This window comes from Alosa alosa, chromosome 10 (genome assembly GCF_017589495.1).
Source record: "Alosa alosa isolate M-15738 ecotype Scorff River chromosome 10, AALO_Geno_1.1, whole genome shotgun sequence".
In the NCBI taxonomy this organism is placed as follows: domain Eukaryota; kingdom Metazoa; phylum Chordata; class Actinopteri; order Clupeiformes; family Clupeidae; genus Alosa; species Alosa alosa.
Genome location: NC_063198.1, coordinates 32,454,897 through 32,466,975, shown reverse-complemented (window position 1 = coordinate 32,466,975; position 12,079 = coordinate 32,454,897). Strand labels below are relative to the sequence as shown.

The 12,079-nt window shown below is 47.9% G+C and overlaps 1 protein-coding gene across 1 annotated transcript in view; it reads right to left on the bottom strand.

The window, feature by feature from the left end:
- Positions 1–5,134: 5,134 nt before the first annotated feature.
- The window catches only part of ppp1r16b (protein phosphatase 1, regulatory subunit 16B), a 60,770-nt gene continuing 53,825 nt past the window's right edge, over positions 5,135–12,079 (bottom strand). Inside the window, exons 6-11 of the mRNA XM_048255948.1 lie at positions 10,808–10,932; positions 8,599–8,724; positions 7,903–7,978; positions 7,582–7,711; positions 5,961–6,099; positions 5,135–5,780 (exon numbers count right to left, since the gene is read on the bottom strand). Coding sequence (XP_048111905.1) covers positions 5,289–5,780; positions 5,961–6,099; positions 7,582–7,711; positions 7,903–7,978; positions 8,599–8,724; positions 10,808–10,932 — 1,088 coding nt within the window. The 3' untranslated portion in view covers positions 5,135–5,288. The remainder of the gene's footprint in view (positions 5,781–5,960; positions 6,100–7,581; positions 7,712–7,902; positions 7,979–8,598; positions 8,725–10,807; positions 10,933–12,079) is intronic.

Below are 12,079 nucleotides of genomic sequence, written 5' to 3'. Positions count from 1 at the left end.
TTAGCAAACAACCAAAGAAGAAGGGGGGGAGGGACTCGTCAAATCTAATCGCCTTGGGCACTGGGGCAGGGAGAAGTATGTTCTGGGGAACTGCTGGACGTTGTGAACACACAAGGAAATATAAGAGGAGGAAAGCTGGTTAAGCATGTCCTGTTTTGCCAGCTAACCTGGGGTGTGTGAAGAGAAACGAGGAGAAGTTAAGACCCCCCAATCAGGGCTCATCTCTGGGAAACCGAATGGGGCCACTGACCCAATGCCTGAGCACTCATTCAGGGAGCTGTGGCTGGGCTCGGTAAGGGGTTGCCCTGGCCCGGAGCCACATCCTCCCCAAGTGAAGAGCACCAGAGCTGGGGTCTCTGCCAGCTGGCCCAGGCTGAATGCACTCAACAGAGCCTAAGGATAGAGGCTAGCAAAGGCACAATGAGTGGGGCAGCACCATAAAGATGGGGGTTAATGCTGTTCAATCATCATGTGATTCAGCGGGCCATTGTCAGTGTGTTTGTATGTGAGCCAGTGTTTACTGCTTCACTGCCAACTTGCATTCAAAGCCCTGTTAAGGCCTTCATTTATAAGGGACATATTTGCTCCGTCATGTGATTGAGATGCTCTTGTTCAGCTGTTCAGCTGTGAGAGGTTCACCACCATGGCATCATGTGCACAGACAACCAAAGAAAGAAGTAAACAGACCAGTCATAGAACCAGTTTTGCAAACATCACTTCTCCAATGTGAAACCACATAGCACAGTCACTCACCACTGAAGGTCACACGATCTTCACCAGACCTCTGTCCCAGTTATGGCCAAGAATGACACCGAAAGTGTGTGGACTGTTAAGTGGGTGACCTTATTGACCTCAAGGCCGCATCAATTGTGTGTGTGTGTATGTGTGTCTACTCTGAAAGAGGGCAGTGAATGGAACACACAGTGTCCGCCAAGAAGAGCTGCCACTGTGACAGCTGCTCAGCAGAGGCCCCTTCATCTCCTCAGAGACATGGCTGCCATGGAGGTGTGCAGGAATGGAGCGAACAAACTGATCTGTAGTGTGCGACGTGGGCTGGGAGCACGTAGCATGGAGGCTCTTCATTAGCGACGCATTGTACAACGATGGAACAGGAGCACTGACCTGTATGGTTTTAAATAGATACAAATTAGTCGGTCAACAGAAGGCCTTAAAGGCAATCAGCAATGGCGGGGTAACATCACTTCTGTTGATGTTCAAACAGAACAGAGAGCTAGCTCGCTACACCCTCCCGTGCAATTGAATCTCTCCTAAACGTGCATCTCGTCGGTTATTGGTTGGAACACTTTATTTTGCCTTTGAGTGGTTGGCAACACTTGTTGGTAGTAATTGTTTTTGTGTACAGATCTCGGAGCCTAGGCTGCCTACAGAGACACAGTTTTTTCGACGGCCTGCTTATGGGGCAGGCAGCTAGCGGATCGTTGGGAACAGATTAGATGAATGTGATCATTTATGTTTGGGCCTTTTTTGGGCCTGAAATCGCTGATACGACCTTTAATGCAGCTTAAACATCAGCCAGGTTATGAATGAGGCCTTATTTGAACCCTAACTTTGAATCCACACTCCAACATGACAACATCGGCATATTATTTCTGCAAGATGAAACAAACAACTCAAGAGCAATCAGGTACAGTAAAGGTGTGTAACTATTCTCAATTGCCAGACCAAATGCAGTGAGGGCTCGGATTAGTTTGGTTCCCAGGCTCTAAGCGTAGGGTTATGCATTACCAAATTATTTCATGCAATATCAGTATGAATCAGAGCGTGCAAGAGTGCAGGTAAACATCATTCCATTGCGGTCACCTACATTTTTTGCTGAGTCACTTTCAAGCAGAAGGCTGCCAAACTGGAAAATCAGATTGACAAGTGCGGTCATCCTCTCCACGGTAATACACCTTTACAGCTTTATTGTTTTATAACTGAAGTAGTCTGACTTCAAATCACTGCCGAGCTCTGTTACGTACCTTTGATCTTGTTGATGGCAAATTGTAGGCTGTTCCTCATTCATACAAATAAAGTGAGAACTAACCTTTTGCGGTGTAGAATATCATCAGGACTGAAAGTGGCAATAGCTTGGATTGCATGTGGAATACGGGACTTCAAATGATGTTCGCTGGACTATGTGCGAAGTGCAGAATAAGGAACGAACTGGCAGATAAAAAATTGAGGAAAATATACAATTTATTCAAAATATGTTAATACAACGATCAGTATTTTCCAGTAATTACAAAATCAGTAGTTTTAATAGTATTTTTCCCTTAACAGTGACCTCTGATCCATGATTGGACACAAACATTAGTTTTTTCCTTCTCTTTCAGTATTCACACACACACACACACACACACACACACACGACTCTCTTTAAGACAGTGAAAAGTTGTCTTAGTGACTTTAAAGTGGAAGAAATGCTTTTGTGTCTCACAAGCCCTGACACACACCCCTCTGCAAGTTTGTCTGTCTTGTTTTGAGTCCTGTGTCTTGTGGAATTCACTGGTCTGAACAATATTAGACTACAATAAATACTCTTCTGCTACGGTATGGACAGGAAAATAAGGTTGGACTTCAGCTTCAAAGCTAGTCATTGGGGAATAACGTGACCACCATTTTAAAGCCTGTCTTCATTAATTTTGTTGGCTACACATGGACACATGCAACAGCCTCTTGGCACCCTCTTCTCAGAGCGGTGCATCCCCACGCCTCAGTGACCATACATGAGGTCACTGTGTCACAAGTCAGAGAGCAGGTTTTCCCGCAGACAATAGAGGAAGGTTTTCTTACCACCCGTACAATAACACTGACACAACTACTGCATGTCACTGCAGAGTCAGAGCATAAACACATGAAAACACAAACAAATATATTTACACAACTTTTACATGTTTTGACACTATCCACAGGGACTTGAGTAGAGGAGGAGTGGGTGGGTTGGGGTGGGGTGGGGTGGGAGGAGGGGTGGGGGGGGGGGGGGGGGGGGGTGGGGGGGGTGGGGTGGGGTGGGGGGGGGGGGGGGGGGGGGGGGGGGGGGGGGGGGGGGGGGTGGGGTGGGGTGGGGGGGGGGGGGGGTGGGGGGTGGGGTGGGGGAGGAGTGGGTGGGGTGGGGGAGTGGGTGGGGTGGGGTGGGGTGGGGTGGGGTGGGGTGGGGTGGGGTGGGGGGGGGGTGGGGTGACACAGGATGAAGAGGGCAGAGATGTCAGTTGGAGCAAAGGGAGTCTGAGTGGACAGCAAGCCCCCCCGCTACATCACCCAACTGCCCCCCCCATCCCCCGTCTGCATTCCCCCATCCCCCGTCTGCCCCCCCCCATCCCCCGTCTGCATTCCTCAGGAAGACTCTTTGGCACCCAGAGAGGAGAGAAGGGAGTGAAACAGTGGGTAGTCACTAGTCAGTCATCGCTAAAAACGTGAACCCCTCCCTTCCTCCACACTGTGAGGGGGGAAAAAACACTGACACAGTATTGCTGTTTGCTACTTGGCTACTGCTGTACATGGTAAAGGGTGGCATTTTCCTCAGTGGGCATACCCAGACACTGTGTGTGTGTGGGTGGGTGCACGTGTGTGTGTGTGTTGGCCATGTTTCTACTCAGTGGGCATATACCCAGACAAATCATTTCGGAGTGATATAGAGGTTAGGCGAGTCTTGCTTTCATACATACTTCATGAGACCATTGAAAACATGACAATATGGAAGTCGTTTTGGTTGAATGTTAAAAAAAACTACAGTTGCTCCACTTGGCGGATCCGCTTGCCTCAGTCAGTCTGGCACAGCAGATAAGCTCAAAACAGATATGCAGGAACACACACACACACAGCCGATTCCTGTTGGTCACAGATCAGAGAGCCAGTGTTTATAAAGTGCATGGTCCTGACAATCCTGTAAACAACCTCAATACAGCTCTCTAGCTTTCTCTCTGTCTAGACCTTACAGACTGTGGAATATGAAATCAACCTTTTTTTCTTTCAAATTACAATAGCCAAAAGCGGTAACAGTTCCTTCAGGGAGGCCTTGAAATATGGGACGAGCTCATTCTCCATTCTTCTATTGCATTCATACGCTTACAAAAATTAGAATTCTCCACAGACAGATCAAGACAATAAATATACCAAATGGGATTTTCTATAGTACAGTAGCCTCTATACACAACATTTAAATATAAATAACATCATCTGACTGTACAAAAAATGCTTCGTAAGACATCTCCTGCATAAATTAAAATGTGGCAACAGCAGAATTAATATCAGTCATGTCAAATGGGCTTTGTTGCTTGGTCTACCAATGCATGGTTAAACATGCCATCAGTTTTAAACCACTTCACTGGCTTTGAAATGACACGTAGGAGAAAACAAGAAAACACTGATGTTGACAAACACTGGCTAGTTTGTGTGTTTACTTGTGTTCTTTGACAGGCGCACACGTGACAGAAACAGTGGTTGTATGGTTACTATGGTTACGTCCCTTTAGTTCCTGGGCAGACAGAAGCACTTGTGAGGGCAATATCTGCAGTCAGGGTCTCCTGGTCTGACTGTGTCCAAACTGATGTTGTTCCACAAAGCAGGATAAGTAGAAGATACCTACACTGAGTAAGACCCATCTGACAGTGATCTCAACCCCATTGACCACTGTCCTGCCCACTGTTCAGAAGTCCTGCTTTGTGGAATAACATCCCTCTTGCAACTTGTCTTGCGATATGTAGAATATGCCACTGGATAAACAACCATATGTAATATGGTTTCAAAGTTGGCAAACACAATAACGATATGCACGGGGATGGACCACAAAAGGACAAGACCTTCCCTTCTGGTAGGATGTGCAAAAGTCTCCTTCACGTGACCTGACTCGCTCCAGGGAAAGGGCTGGGTGAGGCTCCACGTGTGGCCGGCCTTGCGTCCCCGTGAGGCCAGTGAGCATCAGAGTGTCTCACTTCACTTCAGTTCAGGATCTCCTCTTCCCCAACCCTTTCACTTCAGTTCAGGATCTCCTCTTCCCCAACCCTTTCATTCCCTCCTTCCTTCCTACATTCTGCTCTTCTCCATACTCCGGAAGGCTTGTCCATGTTCCTACTGGGGGTGTGCCTCAACACTGAGAACCCACAGGATGGTGGAACTAGAGGACAGTGGGGGTCTCCAGCTCCAGCATGGCTTTCCTCCTCTCTGGCGTCTGTCCGACTGACCGACTCTCTGCACAGTGCACTGCTGCTGCTGCTTCACTCCGTTCTTTTCCACTTGTAGTGTGACCCACACACACACACAAACACACTCACAAGGCCTCCCACACCTTACGAGATGCAGCAGCAGCTGTTGCCTTTGATCTGCTCCTCCTCGACGGGCTGCTTGAACTTGAGGAGCGGCGGGTCACCACTGGCCGGCGTGAAGTAGACGGCGCTGCCGTTGGACGACACCAGGGGCATGCGGGAGTCCTTGGGGCTGCCGCTGCCACCGCCACTGCCGCCGCCGCAGAGCGAGCTGTCCAGCGAGCCGGCCGAGCCGTTGCCAAGATGGCCGTTGAGCAGTGGGTGGTTGAGGAGCTTGGCGGCTGCCCGCTGCTTCTTGAGCTCGGACAGCGTCTGGGCGCGCTCCCGTGAGGGCCAGGGCTCCTCGGCGGGCGAGGACGACGACGACGGCACTGACGCGGCTGCGGGCTGGGGTGGGTCCGGGCCGGTCGGAGGCTCGCCGTTGGACGGAGGGTGGGCTGGCGTGGAGGTGGTGGTGGAGATGCAGCCGTTCTGCTTGACCCCGTCCTTCAGGACCCTCTGAGGCCTGCCCTTGGCCTGGGGAGAAGAAAACAGATTCAGCAAGACTCGTGGTGCACCATGGGAAGAGTCCTTGAAAGTTTCTCTCATATTGTGCACAGAGGAATTTCATGATTTGCTTTCACACTGAATATTGCATCCCCACACATATACAATGGTACAGTCCAGTGCCAAAAGTCTTTTCAACCCAGCACTTACTGAGCGGCTGTGTTCCTGATCGGACTCCTTCTCTCGGTCCTCCTCCTCGCGGCCTCCTCTCCACACAATGGCCTCCGTCTCGTACTCCTTGCGGCACAGGTTGTGCCTGTCGGACAGACTGGCCCTCCTCACCACTTTCCTGCTCACACAGAGAAATATACAGGATGAGCAAAGATTCTATAGTTAACTAAGATGAATCATAAGACGATTCATCAATGGAACGAAATGGCACTAGTTCCGGACTCTTTCTCTGAATAAGCAATAATAACATATACATATAATTTTGTATACTATTTTACAGTCATTGTTTGTGTGTGATGCCAATGAAACACTCTTTTCGGACACGGAATGAATAATTTCATTTTGCCCTCGAATCGAGCTAGCTAGCTAGCTAGCTAACGTTAGCACAGTAAACGGAAAGTGAATGGGAATGTTCGCTAGCTAGCTAGCAGCTAAGAACTTTGGTTAAACTTATATATTGTTGAAAACAAACCTGAAGTAACATATGTTCAGCAACTTTGTGGTAGTCTACTAGTTCTAGCAAAAAATATGTTAGGTTAGTTTATCAACCATCTCTGAGATTAGAGCATCTGAGAACAGGTGGCTGTGCACCAGAACTTTGAGGAGACAGTGACAGATCACTTAACAAAGCAATTTTTGTCTTTATTTGTTTCAAGGAAAATACAATTTCAATGTCTGAATGTTAGGGAGACATGTGGCTTCTAGAAAATGGGTTCAACATTTACATCGCTGAATGTAGGGCTAAGGGATTGGTCATATTCCGTGAAAATGTTCATTTCTCCCATAGGAGTACATAGACACTGGACCTCCCGCTAGACTCCTAAATGGGCATGACAGCTTCGAACCCCACGTCACAACGTGCCATAATTTACCCTCTTATGAATCGTCTCGCTTTATCAACCGTCTCTGGGATGAGATTTGTCATGACCTGCTCATTGGTTCCCTCTCAACCAGCAGAGACACTTACTAGGCCTACGTATTGAGATACTATGGAGAGGCTTGGCAAATGATTACCCATATACATACATTGTGCATTATTTCACAAAGATGAAAATGAGACAGTATGGGACTTGTGCACTAATATAACTAGGGATTAAGTGACTGCAGTATTGCAGCTCTATGGAGTATCGGCTTATTCCCATTTACTCCCAGAACTGACCTACAGCTGCAGTTCAAGTTTTTCACCACAGGAGGGCAGTGCTTATTCACCAGAGAAACTCATGACTTGGCAGTTACACTGCAAGTCATCACATAAAAAAACGTCTTCCAGCAGTAAATACGAGGCTCACACGAACAAGAATGAAATTATAGACTTAAAAAGGTCATAAGTGCTAAATGAAGAATGGACTGGATTCAAGCCATCAAAGGTCATAAAAGGGCTAAGTTTGAAACTGACCCATTCTGCCAAAAAGGTTATCCTTAATAATCATGTTGGCAGAAAAAAAAGCCACAGTTTTGGTTGAAACAGGAATGTTCTGAATGTATTACATGGTTATGGAAGCAGCACTGTAGTCGCTCAGCTTTACCACTAGGGGGCACATTACGTTATCCGAGCCTGGTATGCCATTATGAGACCCGACCAGCAGATGGCAGTACATACCCACGGCTGCCTGCACTAGACGTTCGCCTGCACAGGGAGGTCTTGTGCTTCAGCTGGGACTTCATAATGATGTCGTGCTTGTGCTTCAGATCCAGCAGAACGGCCCTGAACTCCTCGTCCTCACACAAGTCTACGGTCAGACAGAAAGGGTGTGTGTGTGTGAGTGTGAGAGTGAGTGAGTGAGTGAGTGAGTGAGAGTGAGAGTGAGGGTGAGAGAGAGAGAAAATAAACCAAAACAATGAATGCACTTATACTTCCCCATGACATTCACAAGAATAACAATATCCAGTGGAATAGAGTGACTCAGAGATAGTAATTTACCTATGGGCGTTTCATCTAGGTAGGTCCTGGCATTGAGGCTGGCACCATGAGACACGAGCAGCTCTGCCACCTGCATCTGCAGATGAAAAGGAGAGGCCGTGTTGAAGGGCAGCTCAAGTCTGCATGACCAGCACTGCACGCGGGCCAAGGCTGATCAATGCCGCCTGTGTGCATTCTCCTAATCATCCCCAATCAGTAACTACTCAGCCTGATGAAGGCAATACGCAGTGCAACGCATGCATTTTGGTTTGTGTGTGTGTGAGGAAAAAATATGTAGAGAGAGAAAGTGCTGAGAGAGCGGATTATGTTCTTGTGTGTTAAAAAAGTAGAGCCACTGGACTTGAGTGCAGTTCTGAATGAACATGTTGTGTTGTGAGAGAACAGGACAGTGAATCTCAGTTCTACTGCATCAGCAATGTGTTCTTGTCTCGTTTCTAAACGGACAGTTCCAGTTCTTGATTAGGATTGGCTTGATGCTGTTGTTAAACTTGTAAAACTCCAGTCTGTAGGTTCCAGTGATTTTAGAACAACTAATGGGGGTTAGTGTGGTGTTACCTGTTCTAAAAGCCCAGGAACATACGGCCTTGAGGCTTATTGCTTAAATCTAGCACGTGTTATAATATGCTACATACGTACCCATGCCTTGTTCAGTGGTATTGTTAGTCCGTCCACATCGTGTGTGTCTGGTCTTCTTACCTGGCCCCAGCAGGCCGCGGCGTGAAGCGGCTGCCAACCGTCAGAGTCCCGCTGGTCGGTCCGCGCCCCGCCTTCCAGAAGCAGCTCTGCAGCCTGGACGTAGCCATTGGCCGCCGCGATGTGGAGCTGGGGAACGAGCGGAGGGCACAGGTGAGGTGGACGTGCTGACCCACACACACACAGGGACACGGCTGCCCAGAGCCAATCCAGAGACCCACAGGCCTTGGCCACTCTAGTGCTTGTGTTGCGTACCTGGACATGTTCACTTAGGACCCCCCCCACCAACAGGACCAGCACAATGCCACAAATCAGTGGAAATAATCATTTAAAAATGTGTTAATTGAATTATTCACAACTACAGTAGTACAAATAATAATAATTTCCCCCACAATTTGGACCTAAAAATGTCTACTGGCACCCACATTAGTCATTTTCTGCAAACATGGTTTGGTGTCCGGCCCAAGTCATTCATAACATGGCGTGGCCACTAAGTCACGCTGTGCTGCCGTAGATAATCACCAGTCATGGCAGGGACCATCACCACTCCGTCAAGCTGGGATCATCCACTCAGCCCCCCCCCCCTCTACCTGCCCAGGGGTCAACGCTGGGGTTAGAGCTTGGCCTGGGCCAAGTCACACAGCCTGTTTAAGATTAGGAGGAAACTTTCACAAGAAGCGTTCTTGCACTGGTGGCATTGTACTTCACACCATTAATGGGTTTAGGCCCAGGCTTCTCAGTGTGGGGTCAACTGGCGATTAAAGGAACCCGCAAAGGCCTCTTTGTTTTAATGGTGCAGGCCAGCTCCATTCTAAATACTGATGGGCAGCAAATTAGATAATACTAATCTCTGGGCTGAAGAACAGAGTGGGAAAGTGTTAGCGTTAAGTGTAAAGTGAATAAGTGAGGAACAAAATCGACCATTAGTGCACACATTTTTATAATGGTCCTCACTTTAGTTTGACCGAAATGCCTAACCGTGATCCAGAGATGCATGCATGCTCTGGAATGCCACCTCCCATGGTGTCTCATTCACACGATATACAGAGTAGATCCATGACTCCACGGTGAAAATAAAGTCATCCTTATATTCGCCTTGTAGAATTTCAAAGCTGCTGGAGACTTGAAGGGGGTGGGTAGCCTTATGTTCATGATGGACATGCAGTACTTCTTTGAATGCTACCGAGCACGCTGAACTTACATCTCCTACAACCGATACCCTGGAAATGCCAAGCATAGACCAAATAAATGCAGGCCCATGCTGGTCCCATTAGCTGATAAGGCTATGGACTATTTGAACAGGATGACAAGTTTTCACAGGATGGCATCGCTGACTACATCACCAAGACACCAGTTAGCATGCTGACAAGCTTTTATCACACATTTTAGGTAGGTTGCTAGGGTTACACATTTTAGGTAGGTTGCTAGGGTTCAACCAAAAACTCCTTAGTGCTGGTTTAAATGTAAAATAGGTAAGTAAGCATGTGTACATTACATGGGCATATTGAATCTGGAAAATGGTATGAAACTGAAGTACAATTAAACTAACAACATTTTAACATATATTTAGTATTTGCAATGTAATATAACACTGCTCTGAAGAACTCCCAGTCATAAAAATTATTTGATATGCATGTTTAATTTTTTCGAAGAGGAACATTACATATTAAAGCTTAAGATGCCTTGGAGCTTTGTTCTAAAAGCCTGTGGTACAGGCCACTGGGTCAGGTATTTCAGTGGAATAGATTCTACATCTTCACCAAAGGTCAGCAAGCGGCCTCCTTCTGCCATGTTGTACATCTGTGAGTGGAGTGGAGATTTGCCCACAACAAGCTGTCTAGGTGGGGAGCATGAAGTGAACATTTCTAATGACTTCATCTCTGCTCAGTCTTTAGTTCAAAGCTTAATGCGGTTATTTTGGGGGCAGAGCATTACAATGCGTGTTTCCTGGCTCTAATCCAATGTGTTTTCAATGTTTGTGTTTTCCACTGCAGCAAATCCTCATTGGAGGAGCATTTTAATGTAGCTCAAGTCCCGCAGAGCAGGAAATTGTGCTATCAAATGTGTTTAATCACATTGGGAGAGCTGCTGAGCCAACTGGTGCCTGGGCCATACCAGCTGATATTAATAAATATGATGGTGTGTGTGTGTGTGTGTGTGTGTGTGTGTGTGTGTGTGTGTGTGTGTATACGACTGTCCCTTTTCTGCCTACCAGTGTTGCTCCTTGGGAGTCGTGCTGGTTCACATCCTCGCCATCTCGCAGAAGACTCTGGATGTCTCCCAGCATCCTCCTCTCCACGGACGCCCGCGTCTCATTGATCATCTCCTGGGTGATGCCTGTCAAACGGACGGAAATCAAACAGTACAGCTGTCAGTCAACATCACAGGGCCCACCTGCCGCCGTGCCCAAAGATGGTGCCCCCTCATGAGCCCACAGGGCATGTCAGGGGAGGCCAGAAATACCAAGCCAAGCAGTCTGGCAGAACCAGAAGCAGAGCAATTGAAAAATGAACTTATGACTTATGACTTCTTGAAAAATCAAGTGTATAGCTCAAATATACACAACCTGTGCCAAGCAGGATAATGTGAGGGTGACATTTACTAACATTACAGATAGAAAATCCCACAGCAGATTATAATGGTGCGTGTTTTATTCCAAATGGAACAAACGTGAATAGGTTAAAAAAAAAAGATTAACAGCATACAGCGGAAATTAAAAGCATGACTGAGTGATCACTTTCTCGCTGTGGCCAGACAGGCCTCTAGACAGTGGACACTCCTGCCGTGCCGCCTTAAGCGCAGTGATCACCTTCCTCCCCCACGCGCCTCGCAGCCAAATTTGGGGTCAGTTAGTTAAGTCCACCGGGCCGCTGACCAAGCAAGCTCACCCGTGCCCCGCTCACTTCCTGCAGCCCAGACTTGGATTTCCTGCTCTAAATTTCCCTCAAATTGCACTGCCTGGATGATTGAGTGTGTGTATGTGTGCATGTGTGTGTGTGTGTCTATATCTCTACCTGCTGATCTGTGTGTGTCTGAGTGCGTGTACACACACGTGAATTTATTAGCAAGCACGCCTGAGCATGAATATCCAATCCCACACTCCCCCACCTGTGATTTCAGCTCCTGAAGACATTTCAAAGTGAGGCATGAAGCCGCCCTGGATGTGCTAATTATCTTAATCTCACCACTACACTCACCTGCTTACTCATCTCTGAGCCCCTAACACTCCATCATCCCCACCTTCCTCCATCCCTCTCTCCTCTCCTCTCTCTGAGCCCCTAACCCTCCTTCATCCCTCTTTCCTCTCCTCTCTCTGGGGCCCCTAAGCCCAGTTAGCCTCCCTAGATGCCCTCTCCTCTCCTCTCCCCTCCCCTCCACTCATCTCCTCCTCCCCTCTCCTCTCCTCTCCTCTCCCCTTCCCTCCCCTCTCCTCCCCTCCCCTCCCTCTCTCCTCCCCTCCCCTCCCCTCCCCTCCTCTCCTCCC